The 19,576-nt window shown below is 22.8% G+C and overlaps 1 protein-coding gene across 4 annotated transcripts in view; it reads right to left on the bottom strand.

The window, feature by feature from the left end:
- LOC129615469 (embryonic polarity protein dorsal) overlaps positions 1 to 18,713 on the bottom strand; it is an 83,983-nt gene extending 65,270 nt beyond the window's left edge. The window contains exon 1 of one of the 4 annotated variants that reach the window (XM_055530702.1): positions 5,813 to 5,920. In XM_055530702.1, the coding sequence (XP_055386677.1) occupies positions 5,813 to 5,852 (40 nt within the window). In that variant the 5' untranslated portion in view covers positions 5,853 to 5,920. Of the gene's footprint in view, positions 1 to 5,812; positions 5,928 to 17,746; positions 17,979 to 18,517 lie in introns of those variants that run through there. The other 3 variants (XM_055530698.1, XM_055530697.1, XM_055530700.1) reach the window with 3 other exon arrangements.
- Positions 18,714 to 19,576: the final 863 nt, after the last annotated feature.

Below are 19,576 nucleotides of genomic sequence, written 5' to 3' on the forward strand. Positions count from 1 at the left end.
AATTCAAATAATTTTCAGTTAGTATCTTGTTTTGATTAATTTGTTCTAATTATTTTATGTAGTTACGTAGCTCATAAAATTATTTAACAATTCGAATTTAAAGATGAGCAGAAGCTGCACAAAAATTTAAAACTTTCCAAATTTGAAATTTTCTCATTTAAGATTTCGGGATTTCAAGTTGATTTTGTAATTGTTTTAGTAATTAAACAAAATCTGTTTTAATTTTATTAAATATTTATAATTATACGCACAATTTATTCACAATTTACTCTAGTATTTAAAAAATTTTATTGAATAGTTTAGTTCATTAGTAACAATAAGAAATTAATAACCATGATACCAATGGTACCGATCTAAATTATAACTTTAAATAAATATAAAATTAATAAGGCACTTTAGATGAATATTTATTATTTAATTATTATTTTAAGTTTCAAATAAGTTAGAAACCCAATTTAAAATAATGATTCCGTTTGAATGAAAATTTTTGAACAGGTTTCGTCAATTAAATATAAAGCGTAACATTGTTTTATATCGTCTTATAAATACATACTTTATTCAAAATGTCAAATTTATGAGTCACAACGGGTGAATAATAATAATTTCCATCAGTTCAGAAACGCTCACTTAATAATATAATGATTCAGAAAGAGTACTAAAAATTTCGGCACTCCTATTACTTCTTTAACATTTATTGACGTTAAAATTTTTATACTAAAATGCATAAAATGGTATTACAAGTATCCCAAAATTGTTTGGATCAACCCATAAACATGTTTTTTTAATTCTTCTTTGCTTAATTTATGTCAGGTAACTGGTTGGTTGGTAAGAATTTTTTTGTTATTTTTTCTCTTTTCGTTTAATTTACTCTTTTATAATGTTATTTCTTTCAATCTTTCTCTTGTTTTTTACATCTTTTTCTTTTGTTTTGTTTTATATAAGCCGTATTCGGTGTACATTAGCCTCTTTAATGACAATTTGTCTGTGTATGCTACAATACTAAAAATGTTAAAAATTAATATTTTAAATAGCTAAAACTTGTTTAGATTTTTATTTTTGGAAAGTATTTTGAAATATAAAAAAGAAGAGGAGAAAAAAAAATTTGTATACATATTTTCTAAAGTACTGACGTACATGATCGCTTAGTACGTACGTCACAAGTTAAATTAATGATATATTTATTATGATTTGCTTACGCCATCTATAAATAGAAATAATTTGATCAGGGTTGTAAACTGGTAATTATGTTTTAGATAGCATAGAAAAATATTGAAATTATTTTTTTTTATTTTAAGCTTGATTTGAAAAGTAATGTAATTTAGATTATTTATTTTATTTTGACGCTATTAAAAATTTACATAATCTTTTACTTTTTCTTTAATACATTTTATACAAGATTTTTAACAGATGAAGGCTGAATAATGATATACATATGTAGATTGTATAAAATAATTAGAGAATGTGCGAAGTGGCGATATTAACTTTAAGTTTTTGGTTAGTACAAAACTTACAAAAGCGACCGTTCCTATTTTTCCTCCCATTATTTATAAAATTTGCTGTTTTTATCGTCTGTATAGCCTAAATTGTATAATATTGTAAAAAATTATGATCGAATCATGTTGGGTGTTATGTTTTTAATTAAAAATCAATTCATACAAATAAATAAATTTAATAAAAGGCTCTAATAAATATGTTAAAAATTTTAATAAAATAAGTTCAATTAAATTTGCACAGGCTGCCATTTAACGTATGTAAAACTATATAACTCTATATAATACCCTCAAAGTAAGACTCCCAGTTAAACCCTCTTATAAGGAGGATTTGAAACTAGTATATTGTAGATTATACAGGTAGGGTAAAAGTGCACCGCGGCCAGCATATAAGGATCTATTTTGTCTTTCTATTAGGTGTTGGACACGTTCCTACATTTAAAAGGAGTACCATAACTTGGTTTTTTCATAAGACTTAAGTTCGATGTTTATGCACATCTAAATTAAGATATGTCAAAATTTTCATATTTTGAATTCTTTAACCAATTTTTATTTTTTTTTTTTATTAAAAATTAATAAAATGAACCCTGCACATTTGACTAAACGTAACTATAGAATAAAAGAAGAAATCTTTTATTCAAGAATAAACTCAAATTTTTCTTATATAAAAATTTTTGCTCGACTTCAATGTTTATTTAATAACAATATGCTAAAATACAAAGAACTTTTGATTTTTTTCTTTTGTTATTTTTTTATACGAATTGACTTGAAAAGTGAAATTCTTTAGAATCTAACAAATTTCATAATAAACTTAAACTTAAGTTATATTAAGCATCAACCAATATACTAAGAATAAATATCACAAAATTCTATAAAAATCGCCATAAAAGAAGCTTTAAACTAAAAAATTTTATTAGAATTATTAATATTTTTTTTAACATCAATAAGAATACCTAATTAATTTGATTTAAGTGTAAATGATTTAGAAGTTTAAACAATGTATAATAAGTCAGAATTTTATTGGAAAAGGCTATTTGGAAATACCATCCGAAACAAGTTTTAAAATTCTTTGAAGTCATAAGTATGGTATTAAAGTTAGAATTCATTTAATATTCATATTATTTTTTATAAAACATTTGTATATATATAGTTATTAAAGAATTTATGAAATTAATTTCAATATTATGTAAAAATGTTGAAATTTCAAAACAAGAAGAAAAAGCTTTTTGTTTTTTTTTTTGCAAAAGAAAGTGTATTAAAATTTTTGTGAAATTTCCCAAGCCGGTAAACTAATTGCATATATACTTGTAATTGAGAGTTGAAATCCGGTAATTTAATAATATTTAATAACAATTAATATTATATAATAATAAAAAAAAGGGGTAAAAAATACGTAACAAATTTTGAAAAAATTGCTTCATTCAATAATTTTATTTTTAGATTCTTATTTGGAATTTGGATAAATTTTTAATATTCCCAGAATATGGTAGTCAGTAATTAGTGTCCGTATAGTAAGAATTTCCATTACGTTTAATTCATTTATATTCATAGTTCTATATATACTACCTGAAATATATCGACTATTAAAGGTGAATTGATGAAATTCTATTTTAGGATTGAAAGCTGATGAGAATTAGTTATACGTGTATTTTAAGAAAATTTATTACATATCTTGTTTCATGTTTCAATCGAATTCATGTTTAAAATTTATGACTAATATAACTGATTATTAGAAAAGTTAGTATGTATATTGTTATATTAATTTATTTGAAATTATTGTGCAATAATATTTGAGAGAAAAATAATTAACTAATAAAGAATAATTTATTCAAGTTAACTTAACGCATCACGGATATAAAGTGTTTATTAATTCTATGTGAATTATAACCACAAAATGGATTAATTTTTGGAAGAATAAAAATATTTAAAATATTTAATTAAATTTTTCACAAAAGGTTGAAATTTTTGAAAAATTTAATACATATAAAACATTTTTTAATCAAATTTGTTCATCCGGTTCAAATAAGATATTTTTATTTCAAAAGTGCTATTTTCGACTTACGACATGTTAGCTATGAAGAGGTCACTATTAATAATTGATATGATATGTTATATTTACAATTTATATGTATGTAAGCGTGAATCAATATATTACAATTTTTCAGATAATTTATTTCCATTTCATAAACTTAGATCTGGATTATATTTTTTGCATTAGAAATTAAGGGAATACTTAAAATTCTAAATTAAAGTAAGGATCTTGTAAAAATTAAAAAGGCACATTATTTATATGATTTTTCTAAATCAATTTTAAATTTTGATCTCAAAAGAAATTTTACATTTAATAGACATGTATTAGCTATTTTTTTTAAAGATTTATATAAACAAAAAATTGCATAATTATAGGCTTGGCATAAATTCTTTTTCTTTTGTGAATTTAAAAGTAGGTCATCATTAAACCACTATTTTGCATTACGTCCACAACTGCGTTCATTAATCTATTGATTAGTAATTAAATAATTAATAAAAAAAAATACAACGAAATATTGTGCGTATTGACGTCATACTTGCGATACAATAATTAAATATGAAAAAAATAGTTGTATATGAAATAGTGTTGAAATAAAATTAAGAAAAAAATTAAATGAAAGTTTTGAAATGCTATAAAAAAATCTTGTTTAATTACGCTGAAATTTTTTATTTAGAATTATTTTGAGATAGTACACATTTTTAACTATAGAAACCATATAAAAGTAATAGTATTATGTATGCATATATTTGCATATATAGTATATATATGCAAACTTTAAATGGTGTATAAATTGCAAGGTCGCCATATTCGCAAAATTTGAAATAAATATGAATGCTAAGTAGAATACATATTGAGTAATGAATAAAAAGCATTTTTGAAATATGAATTTTAAAAATAAACGAGAGGAGTCTGAAATCAAGTTTTATTATAGATTTTTCTATTATATGGGCAACCCAAAGGGGAACACCAAAAAATAACGTGGTTATTGAATTGAGTGTACTTGGAATTGTTTTGTTAAAATGTAGAAAATTCATTATATTTGCATGTAAATTTTAGAGATATTTGCAACAGAAAAATTTTAGAGAATTTGTTGTTAAAGAAAATATAACCTGATTTTTTGTAAGTGGTATAAATCCACTTTTTTATATATTGAGATATTTAAGGGTTTGCGTTTGAATCAATTGAAAAATATTGGTCATGATAACATAATTTGTTTATTTTATGTCTAAATAGAACTCTGTTGAAATTGTGATTGTAACTGTGTAACAAGGCGTTGAAGGTCTTGATAGCTCATCAAAGTCTCAAGAAGTAAAAGAGGTTTATAGCTCATCAAGATTACGATTAACTTAGTCTTTTTAAAAAGTGGACTTATACAACTTTCGAAAAAACCAGCTCATATATAATTCACAACTATTTTGCAATTAAAATTGTATGGCTGAGTACATGAAATTGTCATTTTTAGCAGTAATAAAAAATTTAATGTAAATTTTTAAAATTCAAATTCAAAATTGTGGACAATAAATAACATTTTGTTATTCAATATTTTATTCATTTTAGTTAGATGTATGAATTTGTTTCAAAGAATTCGCCTTATCATTAAAATTCTACTACAAACAAAATATTTTGTAATGTATAAATTTAAAATATAGAAATTTTTTTGTTTTTTTTTCGAAATTATTTTCGAAGCATCAATTTGCAGTACTTAACTTATTTCATTAAATAATAATAAACAACAACTACAGCTAAATTATGACTAGATAAGTAAATGAATATTGATGGAAATATAAGGTGTGATATAAATTCTAAATAAATTACATTTATTTACAACATTTATAAAAATAAAATTTATAAAATAAATAATATTATAATAATGTGTATTTTATGTACATATTTACCAAAAAAATAAAATTTTTGACAAAATACTAATTAATATAAAAAACAGAAGAAACAAAATGTCATTAAAATTTTGCAATTTGATTTTAATACACCAGAATTATTTCTTAAATAGTAGAGTAACAGGAATTTTAAAAACAAAATATTTCAAAAATTAGTAAATATATTCAAAATTCACACAATTTTTCAAAATTTCTACTATTATAGTTATATTAAAAATAATTATTAAAACAAAATTTAAAAAAAATAATAAAAATTATAAATAAAATTGTTTTTGAAAACTGTGCTTAATATAAGATAGCGAGGTAAAAATTTAAATATTAAAATAAACAAAAATATATTAAATATAAAATGAGTATTTAAAATTAAAATTAGAAAAAAAGTAAATAATAATTACAATATTTTGGTTGACAAATATAGTTACTTAGTGATAACATTATTATTTTTTTTATTTATTATAGTTATTTTATTATAAAGTTTAAATTTAAATTGTTTTATTTTATTGAAAAGTGAACAATAAACACAAATTTTATTTTACCACTTGTAAATTTTTTTATTGCTGTTATTTTCACGTTCTTTTATCGTTTTTATTTTAAATTACACAATTCGTAGGTTTGTTTTTATTGCTTTAATATTAAAATCAAATTCTCTTATATTTGTATGAAAGTAATATAATTTAAAGTTTTATAATTAAATTTTTTTTAATTCAAGAAGACAAGAATTAATTAAAATTTTAATAAAAGATAACAGTAAATGTTTAATATTTAAATAACAAGTTTTTTATTTTTTTTAAAATAAATTTAAATTTGTTTTATTCAAATTCATATTTCATTTAAAATAAGATTTTAATTTTATAAACTCTTAAATTTTTTTATTTATTTACTTATTTTTGTTTTTAATATTTGTTTAGAATTTTCAACGTCCTTTTGGGTAGCCAGAACATTTGATAATGACTGATTTAACCGGCATACTTTAAAATTTCAACACTTTTTTTTCTTAAGAAAAATGAAAAACAATAACAGAGAAAACAGAAAAACAAAAACAAAATATAATAAAAATAAAAATATTGTTAAACGTGTAAAGAAGAGAATAACAAGAAAGTAAGTGTCACGATAGTAGTATTTAACTTGCTCATCATTATCATTAATCATCATCATTCATTCATAATAGAATATTATTATTGTTTTTGTTTGTTATTTATTTAGATATTATATGTATGTATAATATACACGCAGTTATATATATTTATATATATCTATATGTATATAATATATAGATGGACTTGTGGCTTTTATACTCTTATACATATAAACAACAAAAAATAATAATAATAATAAGAAAAAAATTTGTTTTCTTGTAAGGTTTATTTTATGTTTTTATAATGTATGAGTAAAAGAGATGAATGTATGTATATATTTATGTATGTAAATATCTATGTGTACAATGCACTTATTGCGAAAAAAAGAGTATTCACGATATAGAGAAAAACAAAATAAGTAAAATATTATAAGGTAATCATTTTAAAATTCTATGATATTTTAAATATTTTAACATTGTTGCCGAAATAAATAGTGTTGTCACAATAAAAGCAACTCATTTGTATCAAAAATTTCAAAGAAAAAAAGTTATTTCGATACTAGTACTAATAAGTTGTTTATTTTTTATAAACGGAAGTTATTTAAATCTCATAATTTACAGTAATATTATATACTAACATTAAAATTTTAAGAAATATAAATAAAGAGATATTATCTAAGTAGAGTGAAAGCGGTCGACTTTAAAATTATAACCAAAGATCCGAAGTAAGTGTTTTGATATTTACAATTTACATAAATTTTGATTATTAATAATTAGAGATGATAGAAAATGGCATTTTTTATTTTAAATATTAGTTAAATGATGCAGAAATTAATGAAAATTTATACATGATTGCTTATAGGCAAAAATTTTATTTTCCAAACTAGAAAATTAGCTTTAAAGAAGAAAGTAAAATATTACAAATAAATCAATAAAAATATTCAAGCATTGAGAAGCGTAGGGAATCTGGTTCAACTGGCCTTTCTTACCTCAGTTCATAGGATCTTTTTTTATTTAGGCCTTTGAGAGCAAATAATCTAATTTTGTCGAGTTATTGATTTGGTTTTGAGTTAAAAGTTTTTAACCATGTTAAAAAAGTTGTAAAATTTGTTGACATAATTAAAATCTTTTGAGTTGTTACAATTTCTTTGAACCATTTCATAATGTAAATGGAATATTCGAAAACCAATATAAATTATGTTAAACAATAAAAATAATTAAATAAAAATGTTCAAATATAAAGTAGCATTTTTGGCGGACAAAAACTGTATGACTTTGATACTTAAAAACTTGAAAAAAAGTGATGTTCCCAACACTGTTTTTGGTATTATTCACAATAGTTTCAAGTTTTTTTTTCTATTTTTTATTTGTTTCCTTCTTTTTTTAATTTTATCGAACTCAGCTTGGTATGTGTCATTTTTTTAAACTTTTGATATAACCATATACTTAGGTATGTATATAAAATAGTAGGTGTTCATTAAGTATGTACATATGTATTATGTATTCAATAACTGTCCACAAGAATATCGTTTTTTTTCTTGTTATTTTTGTGTTTTGTTAGATAGTTTACAATATTATATCAACTTACACATTGATAATATTCTTTTATCGTAAATTGTAATATAAGTTTGATATCGTAAATGAATAACATTAGGAGAATTTAATTGTTGATGTTTTAAAAGTGTGTGAAAGCTTTTTATAATTTTATATGTGAGTTGAGTAAAAAAAAGTTGTTTGTTTTTTTAATTTTTCTTGAAAAAAGAAAAAGCTGTCAGTGGCTGACTCAGAGCACATTATGAGTAAATAAGATTTTTAGAAATTTATGTTTATTATTTTTTTTTTCTATTTACATATACATACCTACATAATGAATGTGTATATGTGAATATTTTTTATTTATTATTCGAAATGTGTGCACGTTTATTATCATTTGTATTTTATTTTTTTTTATTTTGAAATTTTAAATTCCTTTTTTTTATTTATTTATATGAATATATAACTAAATAAAAAAACAATAAAAAGAAATAAAATAATAAATATTCAAATTTAAAATTTTAAAAAAATTATGAATAATTTTGTGTGTGTGTGGTTAAATTGTTATCATTAACTTTTAAAGAATGAACTCGAAAATTAAACAAAAAAAAAAAAGAAATATTTTAAATTAGAATCAAAATTTTGCAAAAAAGAGATAGATAATTTGTAAATGGTGTTATATGTCGTTAATATGGCAAATAAAAATTAATTTTTAAAAAAATTATATAAATAGTGACTAAAAGGTTCTATACCCTTCACTTTTACAATTCAAATAAAATAATCAAAACACTTACGACGGTGGAGGGTTAAAATTAAGAAGCAATATTCGAAAAATGTTATTGAATCATTTTCATAAAATAATTGCATATATCTAGGGGGAATGTTAATGAGATTATTGTAAAATGACAGTTCATTTTGGGCACATTAATGTTAAATACAAATCTGATAATAATTAATTTTTGAATATATGGCAACATTTTATTTTACATTCAGAACAAAAACTCTTTGAAATTAGAAAATATTGTTTAACTTTTCATTTTTAATGTGTTCTTATAATGATGATGACAATTTGTTTGTGCCTTGTTGTTTCTTCTTAATTATTTTTTCGCTAAAAATTTAAATTAAAAAAAAATTTTCAATTTCTTAAAAATTATAAGAATGACTCAATTAGAAAATATTTTAAATCGCGTATATAATTTAAATTTTGATGATTTGTAACTCGTGTGCTATAATAGTAAAATTTAATAAAAAATTGTCATTTTGCCAAAAAAAAAAAAAAACAAAAGTATGAAAACGAAAAATTTCTTATATATTTTCTCTTTAATTTTGTATTTTTTATGAATGAAAATTTTTAGGAAAACACTTTGGCACACTTCACCACAAAAACAAAATTCCATTTCAAAGATTTTTTTAAACAATTTTTGCGTTCTAAAATTTATAGATGATTTTAATGAATGCTATTCTCTTCCTATTATGGTTTGGAAAATTTCTTTATAATAATTTTATATGAAAATATCATTTGTGTGTTGTTTGTGCTTAATTTTTTTTTTCATTTTTTAAAAATATTTATTATTGTTTATATAGGCAAATGAATTTGTACGAATTAAAGAATTTAATTCAATATTTATAAATAAAATTAAAATATTATGAAAGGAGGAAAATGTTAATATTCTTTTGACCTTGCGGAAATTTAAAGGAATATTTGTGTTAAAAGTTTAAGTTGTTGTGTTTTTGTTTCTTTTTTTTTTTATATTGGTAAAGGTGAGTGTTTGTGAAAATTTTTATAAGAATTTTAAAATAAATTCTTTTTTTTTTTTTGATTAGAATTTCTCGGAAATTTTGCATAAGTATAAATGGAATTTAAATAACGCAGAAATCGTTGGAAACACATTTAAATGTTGTGTATAACAAAAAGAAAATAAATTTTAAAGAATTTTTGGGTGGTTTGGACAATGATTATTTTCGTATCATTCTTAGAGTATTAGTAACGGAAATCATTATAATACGCACTTTTTAAAATGTATATGTATGAATGGAATGTGTTTATAAAAATTTATAAGATTTAATTAAGTATACAGGAGAAGTTCAAAATAAAACGATTAATTACAGCTTGAATCTGTCAACATAAATGTGGAAATAAATAAAAACTTCAATTGTTGTTAAATGTTATCTTTAAATAAATTCGGGCATAACCAATTGTTTGTACATTATCACTTTTCCCTTGATCTGGTCTGTATAGTTTATTCTACAATAACAAAATGTACTAAAATTATGCACATATGTTTTACAATAACATAATGTACTAACTTTAATGCAATAAAAAAATATGGAGTAATTTTATAACGATTAAAGGGTCCCAGATAATGATTTCATACCACGTAACTTCATATAATCAATGAAGGGACAAAAAATTTTCGTTCTACTATCTTTGGCAAACAACAAAGTTTGGTTAAAGTGTATACCTCTTAAATAAATAAAATTAGCAGAGCCCACCAAAGGTTAGACACATTAGACGAAGATATAATGGTTTTTTTTTGAAAAAATAATATTTGATTTTTGAAGTTGTTATTTGCAAGAAGAGGGTGGAGAATTTTTTTCTTATGAAACGAATTATTTATTAGAGTCTAGAACCTGCCGAAATTTCAGACTCCTACAACTCCTATAAGAAAAATGACAACAAAAGTTTGAAAAAAAACTCGTTTCTTTTTAAGCTTTTAAAATTCTACATTTAGATTTCATTATCAGAGTGTATTAAAATATATTTGAAATTCAAAATATAAAACGATATTATTTGATCTTCCAATTATTGCACAATAATATTATGTAAATCTTTTTTGGCAGTCACTAACCGAAGCTGCTTTGGAATTCAAATAATTTGATCTCATAATATTTATAATAAAATTAATGTTCTTGATGAACATATATCGTAATTTTATGTTTCTTTTATTTCAAAATTACTCACGCGAAATTCCCAAGCTTTATGTTTCGTACTAATATGTTCCTATATGCTATATATGTGAATTTAGTAATTTGTATTTTTCTAGATTATGTTGGGCTTGTTACCAGTATAAAAATTTATATAGACCGTATAGTAGTTGTTAAGTACCCCGAATAAGTGGCTAAGGAGTTCGAGTTTTGTTAAAAATATCGTAGCGAGTACTATTTTGTATTTGATATAACTAAAACTAACCAAAAAAAACCTTACATATTCTACTATTCTATAAGTTTTATCATTCAATTCAATAACTATGTAAAAATATTTGGTTGAAGGTTAAATTTTGAAATTAAAAATACAAAAAAGGTTTCCTAAGTATATGCAATGACAAGAAAGCGTCCTAAAATTATGTAATATAGATTCTAAAGTGATAGAGAATAAAATAAAAATAATAGCGTTAACGGTAAGTTATGGAATGATTTTTATATTAATTAAAGCTTTGTAATTTGTTTCTGTTACTTAGTATGTAGGTGCACTAAAAACATTTTAATTCATTACTGTTGTTGCTTTTGATGTATCAAAAGCAACTACAAAAAGAAATGAAAATCGAAACAAAAATGTGCATTAAATTAACACTTTTCATTTTAAAATAATTATGATTAGTCATTGTACGTCTAACGACAGCGTACTTAGTGGCCTTCACCTTATAATTTTAAACAATATTTTCTTAGAATTCTCATATACTCAACTTTATCCGTGTGCATTAAGTAGGGCTAATTACTTGACTTTTATTCTATTGATATAAATTTTGTTAGAAAAAGGCATTATGAATTTAAGATTTCGTTTGAGAATCTGTGAAAACGATAAAAACAGAATGTTTAATATATTAAATAAAATTTCTGGAGTTGGATTAGTATCGAATATATTTCGAGTTAATAAAAGAGTTTCTGGCTTAACTCTCACTTTTCATTTAACTGTAACCGCTTTTAAAGTATTACCTGAAACAAGTAATTGCAATATTCCGGCTTAAACCTCTGTATATGAATTTTAAAAAATAAAGCTTTTAAAATTTTAATATCGATTCAAATTATAAATTCTTCGATTCCGAATCTCTGCCAAAATTCGATAAGATATGAATAATTCAATAAGTTTTGTCATTGCTTTGAGAATTGCCAATGTATAAGACAATTAAGTACTTCAACCTATAGTTAGTTAAAATAAGTTAATTTGAATTTTCTAACCGGCAATCCGGTGATTCAACCAAAAAAAAAACGACTGAAGATCGGAATTCGAAAAAAAAAATCGATTAAGAACTTATTATCGTTATCAAACTTGTATATCTACGTTAATTGATAAGACCACATACGTTAAAGGTAGATTAAAAGAGCGCTCTTTACACGTAACAGATACATTATATATATGTAATACGTTAATGTATTTGTGTTTTTGGACAAGCATATATGACTTGTTTTTCATATTTATATTTTTATGTACTTATAGTTATTTGATTGGATTAACATTGTAATAGCCTATGAATACATATTTCAAATATAATCAATAAGAAAATTTTTCTAATAATAATAAAATTTGTAAATTACCATAAAAATGATGCAATATTACTTTAATAAATTATATAAATTTGCGTTTAATTATGTAATAATTATTTACTATACAAGGTAAATAAAAATTTAGCGTGTAATTTTATATAGTGGGAAAAATTTATACAAATGTTCTCATGTCGAAGATTTCACTTGTAAATATTGCGAGAAAAAACAAGAACTTTAAATTTTTTTTATAGTTATACTCTATAATATTTTCAAAGGCAATCTGGAACAGGCAATGTACGAATTATAATTAAACATTATGTTCAGAGTCTTTGGCAAATTGAGCGGTGACCGATGTCAATTACGTTGACGGCGTATATTATGATTTCTGACGATAGTATCATGACGCCATGGAATTCATAACTAACGTCAATTGTAGGCAATCGACATACTCGGAAATACCTAATTTAATTATCATAAGTTCTTGTTTTTATTTTGAGCTTCAACATTATCTTAAATAATATTTTTCATGTCATTTCTGGTTTAACTATTGGTTTTACACGATTCCCATTCAAAAAGTACATATTTTGTGTTTTTCTGAGCGAAAATATATTATTTGTTCTATATGAGTGTTCGCAATTCTTTCGCATTTTTTTGATGTATATTGCCAAATAGTAAAAATTTATTTCACAATTGTGAAAGTGAATCTATGAGCGAAATTATCATCTAAATGACAACTTTATATGAATTAATTAAAAATTTAACGTCATTTGCCCTTGTATTTCTCTCATATACTTGCTCATTCCTCTCTCTCTCTCTCTCGCTAAATAGTCTTAATTAACATCAAATTTTTTTTTACTAAAATCAATTTGCGTATGAATTTTGAGTAATATTTGAAAAAAAAAACTTAAATACAATACTTTAAACTTGTTTTATTAATGGGAAAAATTTCCCAAAAACAAAGGGGGGGATTTTTTCCATTCCAAAATGCCAACTTTTGCGTCAATTCAATTTTCAATTAATAATTAATTTTGAGTTAACAATACATTTTTTTGTTTAAAAAAATAAAAAAACAAGGCTGAGTTGAGGAGAGGGAACCGAACCCATTTTAGAATATTTCGTAAAAGGATTAAGTACCAGTTTTGTGTATGCTTCAAAAATTTTTTTTTGAGTAACTCATTCTGTATTCTAAATTTTATAATACATACGTCAAAATCATTTTCCTATACATACATACTTACCTACCTTAATTTTATTCTTATTAATTAATTTAAATTAAAATTCATAAAATTCTTAAGAGGCGAATTATTTTTTTTATTTTAAAATAAAAAAACATTTTATTTAAATTCTTTTGACAACAAGTGTCCAATAGAAGAAATGTTTAAAAACTTACATAAGCGGAAATTCCTGGAATTTTGGAATCCGAAGCTTTTTTTTGAGTTTTAATAAAATCAAAAAAAAATTTTGAATAAAATTTTTTTTTTGATTTTTTTATTCTATTTGTAAGTAAGTATGTATATAATTATAATACTTTGTTGTTAATACGAAACTAAACAATTATTGTGCTAAAAAGATATAAAATGATAGGTAAAAATAATAAAAACTATTTCAAATTGATATTTTGAATTTAGATGGTGACGACTGATGACGGTTATTGTTAAATAATAAATTTCACAATTTAGAAAGGAATATGTATGTGCGTATGTTTTCGTAATGACAATTCATCACATAAAAACCAAAAAAAAAAACAAACAAAGATGGTTGAAAATTAAATCAATAAATTTTAACTTTATTATGAGATTTGATAATTAAAAAATGTTAGGGAAAAAATAACGCTTACTGACTTGGAAACATGAAAGGAACCCGAAAATTACCAAGATCTTTAATTAATTACAATCCAAAAAAAACGAGAAAAATTTAGTTAACCGTGTCAACTCTTTTGTATTTTGTCGGAACAGTTGTTCTGTTACTTAAAATCTTTTACACAAAATTTAAATACACTATTCTTTATGGTTTCCAAGATACAATCAGTCATTTTTAGCACTTTTCCAAAAAATTTTTTGAAAAAAGTGCTTATTAGTTTCACTCTGTCCGTCCGTTCGTCCGTCCGTCCGTCCGTGGACACTTTTTTTGTTTACAAAACTTCTACACCCTTGAAGATAGAAAGCTGAAATTTTATATGTATGTAGATCTTTACTAGAAACTTACTTCCGTAGAAGAAAATTTTTACCTATCTCCCCCCCTCTAGAAGTTATACCTCCCCAAAACCTTAAAAATGGCCTTTTTTAACTATTTGTTGCAATGAAACCATAAGCATTTTTGAAATTTTGCAAACGCAGAAAGGCAGTGGCTTGCTTCCACTAGCGCGATATACTATAGTTAGACTTTAGAAAAACAAAATGGCCTTTCAAATTTACCGTTATCTAAGGTCCTTTTTTTCCAAATTTTTGATGTCGTTTTTCTTCTAGACCCCAGCCTGTAGAAGCTTGAAATTTTAGGAGCTTTTAGATATTAATAAATAGTTCATTTCGTTAGAAGAAAATTTTTTTCCATCTCCACCCCCTCTCAAGTTATCGCCCCTTGAAATTTGTAAAATTTGAATTTTTGACACCTTATATTTCCGAAATCGCACGTTTTTTTAAAATTTCTATAAACGCAAAAAGCTAACGGTAAATTCCATGACATTAAAAAATATAATTATTTTCCTTAACTCACACAATTAACTCTTAAAATCGAGCATTATGTTAACCCCTCTTTATATTAATTTTTGCTTTATTTCAAAGACTGCATAAATCGTTCATCCTAAAAATGTGCAATCCTAGAAAGAGTTTTTGTATATGAATGAAAATAATTTTAATAGTGTGATGGATATACATAGACTGTATTTAAAAGCAGAATTTTCACTTGTTGAAGGGAAAAGTGCTACAATACAAACCATTGGTTTGACCCAACTTTGTATTGTAGCACTCAACAGCTGTGTAAGTTCTTTAGCAAATATTATTAGAATAGAAGCAATAGTAGCAAAGTTGTTTGTGAAAATTTCAGTGATCTCATTATATTTATCATAGCTACTCCTATTACTACTGTTGTTTCAATTACACCCAAATTATATTGCATTATAGCTACTACTTTTGCTGTTTTAATCACATCCAAATTGAATAAAATTCCTTACATTTGTTATATTTGTGTAAATATATTGACGGAAGGGCAGACTTAACTAAATCGACTAAGAATTTCACGTTCAGATGCCTATTTCGTAGCGTTACAAACAGAATGGTATATTTATAATACCCTCTGCGCATTCGTTAATACGAAATAACAAGGGTTTATGATACAAATACATACATATACTTTTTTTAATTATTTAATATGTTTCGGATTCGTCAATTATTTACTAAAAAAATATCCTGTATTTTTGAAATGAATGTGTTTATGAAATAAATATTTTTTAATAAGAAACTTTTTTTTGTTTGCTCACGCGAATTGACAATTTTTCAAAATAATTTTGTTTTAAAATGAACAGAAAAGTTTCGCTGAAATAATTCAGAAAAATTTTCATAAAATCAATAAATTATTTAATTGATTGGGGGATTGGGCGATACAGCGATAGTATTGCAAATTATTTCACTTTAAAATCAAATTTCTTTTTCATTATGGCATAGATGCGTTCTATTTCTGTATTAAGTATGTACATATATTAAATGAGGGAATAATTCGAAAGACAACTAAAGCTTTTAATGTACACGTACGCACGCTAACACTATTTTTATTAAATTAAACAGTAAACTTCGCTTCTTTTGAAAATCAGCAAACACTTCAATTATTTATGTAATTATGTAAAAAATCAAATTAAATTTTTCAAAACTTGAAAATTCAAGGTCTTATTGAAAATTAAGAAAAATTTCCTTATAAATTTTAACAAAAAGGATATTGCAATTGTTGTACATGCATACAGCAGGTATGCATTGGTGGGTGCCAGAAGTAAAACTAAACTACTTCATTTATTAAAGAAAACCATGAGCATTAGGTAAGAAAGTAATTTTGTTTCTTTAATTATAGCAAAACAAAATGTGATCAATTTTTTTTTTAATTTTTTTTGTTTGTTTGTGATTTTCTGAGTTGTTTTTACAATTTTATGATCTTGGGTTTCTTAAATTCCAATTTCTAATGTTTCAAATTTTTAAATGTTTAATATGTCAAAAGAAAATTGTCATAACTAATAATATTGTTATACAGTAAAACAACTTAAGTAAATTGAAATCTTTTTGTGGTTTCAAGGAAAATATTGTCATAGTGGCATTTGAAACTTCTTAAATTTAGTTCAAATTTGAATTCGCCGTTGTAGAAAATTTTGTATTTAATGTATTTAATATAGCTCTGAAGTTATCGGTTGGACTTAGCAACCGACGGCAAACTTTCGTGGGTTATGGTCAAATGTGTACTGTTTGAGCATGAGTATGGGTAGCTCGATTTTCTTACATTACCTTCTTATAAGAAGAAAAGACATTTTCAACTGATTTTTTTGTTTTGACAAAAAATAATAAACTTGCTTGGAATTTTATGTAATTTTATGAACCTATATATCTATATTACTTATGATTGTGACTGTGATTTTTTGGAAAAAGTTTTCTAATTTTAATAGTGGCAATAGAATATTTTTTTTTGGGGTTGACCGGCCGCATTGTAAAGTTGAAAGAGTTGTCCATTCGCCGCCATTTGTTAATTCCAGGTATATAAATTAAAATTTTGTTCTTAATTTTCGTGTAAAGTTTCCTTAAACTTTAATTAAATTGAGACATGCTTTTTTGACTTAGTTTCATTAGGCCCAAGATTTTTTTTACAAGAAAATCCTATTTATATATATTTTAAAGAAAATTAAGTAAAAAATTTTAATTTTATATTATAACAAATTTATTAATTTTTTAATATTTTTTTTTCTAAGTATTTTGTAATAAAAACAAGCATAAATTATAGGAACGTAATTTATTTTAATAGAATTTCATTGATATCTTATCTATATTAATTTATAGTATTAGGATTTATTTAATCAAAAACTACAATATAGATTTTATTCATAGACACATGCTATAATGGAAAAATAATCAACCTAAAGTATTATTTAATTTCTCTTTAACTACTTCTACATATACAAATATAAAAATATTATAAAATTTGTTAATATATAATTTAAATATATGGTAAATAATATGAGAGTAAAAATGAATTTGCAAAAAATACTTACCAAATTAAAATTAAAATTCAAAGTGCAATGAAAAATGTTTTGTGTCTGCTCAAATTCAAGATTAAATGTTTCAAAACAAAATTCAAAATTAAATTAAAATCAAAATAAAAGCAAAATATAAATTTTTTCTTTAAAATAAATTAAATTTGCATAAAATTAAACCAGTTGTTAAGGTTAAATTAGAAAATTTTATAAAAAAAAATTAAAATGTAAATTTCAAAATTGACACACGACAAACAGAAAAAATCTAAATATTTAAATTAACTTTAACACAATCTGACTGTAAGTTTTTAAAACTACTTAGGTAATTTAATATTGTCCCAATAAAAATAAAAAAAAAAATAAATTAAATATTTCAATTATTTGAATATTTTAATATTAAATTAGTTTATCATTTAAAATATTATTGAACAATTACTTGAAAAGTTTTTATAAAAATTACACTTCTAATATTAACAAATACATTTACTGGCAATAAAATTAAGTTTGGGAAATTTTCTCTTCTAAGATTTATTTTTTTTAGTTTCTCTTTTTTCACTGAGTCCAATTTAAAAGATCCTTCTTTTATAACTAAAATTCCTTGTGTACATATTTCAATTAATCTAAAATAAAATAAAATAAAAAAATTCAAGCGAAAACACAAAATTTAATTTTAAAAAGATTTGACTAATGAAATTATGAAAAAAAAAATTTTAAATTAAATTGAGAAATAAAATTGTTTGACATTTAAAAATAATTATGATTGTTTATAAAATTTAGAATTCTATTTACCGTTCCAAAAGTAATCATCATATATAAATCTCATGTTTTCTATTTAATGCAAAACCTTTCTCCAGCCACTTAATAAAGATTATTAAAAATTGTTTAACAAATTTCTTTTTCTCACTATTAAAAATTAAATTTTTAGGAAATTTTCGAAAAAAAATTCCGTGTAGTTTCAAAAATTTGTTTTTTTTTAAATTCACAATATTTTAAAAATTATCCACAATTTCTTAATAAATTGAGAGAAATAGAGAGAGAGAGATTAATAAATTAATATTTCTCACTTGGATTTGACACTGTCAAATTAAATTATTCACAATAAAAAAAATTTTTTAATGTTTTTTTTTCTGTATTTAAAAATTTTTTTAAATTTTTTAATTTTCAAATATGTTATGTTTTTGTTTTTCGCCAAATTTGTTATTAAATTTTCTTTTTAAATAATTTCAAATTTTCAAATGCAAATTTTTAGATTTTTAATTTTTTATGTAATTTATTTTAAAATTCCTAAGAAAATTAAATGTGCGACTGATCGGCTATAAAGACCGCAAAATAATAAAAGAATAGAAAATAGAAAATGAATGTTATAAATCCAAGTAGAGTCGACTTACTAAAAAATGAGTTAAACACGTATTTAATTATTTGCAGCTAAAAAATAAAGCAGCAGCAAAAACAAAAAAAAAACAAATACAAAAACAAATTTTAAGTAACTTAGTTAGTAGTCAATTAGAGTCTCATGCAATCAGTATCGGAAAAAAAAGAAAAAAATAATAAAAATAAGAAAATTATGAAAAAAGGGAAAAATAAATCGCCTTAAACTTTACTGATTTTTGTTTTGTTTCTGTTTTATTTTTTCATTTTAGTTATTATTCTTATTGTAAACTGTTGTTAGTATTGTTGTGTTTATGTGCTATTGTTGTTTATTGTTGTTATTGTTGGTAATATTTTGAGTTGTCATTAAAACCGGTGCATTATTATCTTCATATGTATGTATGTATATGTATGCATAAGTTTTGCTTACTAAAATTTTTCTTTTGTTATTTCTTTTTTCGCTAAAATTGTTTTTTTTTT

Source organism: Condylostylus longicornis, unplaced genomic scaffold, assembly GCF_029603195.1.
Source record: "Condylostylus longicornis isolate FDR11 unplaced genomic scaffold, ASM2960319v2 ptg000135l, whole genome shotgun sequence".
In the NCBI taxonomy this organism is placed as follows: Eukaryota; Metazoa; Arthropoda; class Insecta; order Diptera; family Dolichopodidae; genus Condylostylus; species Condylostylus longicornis.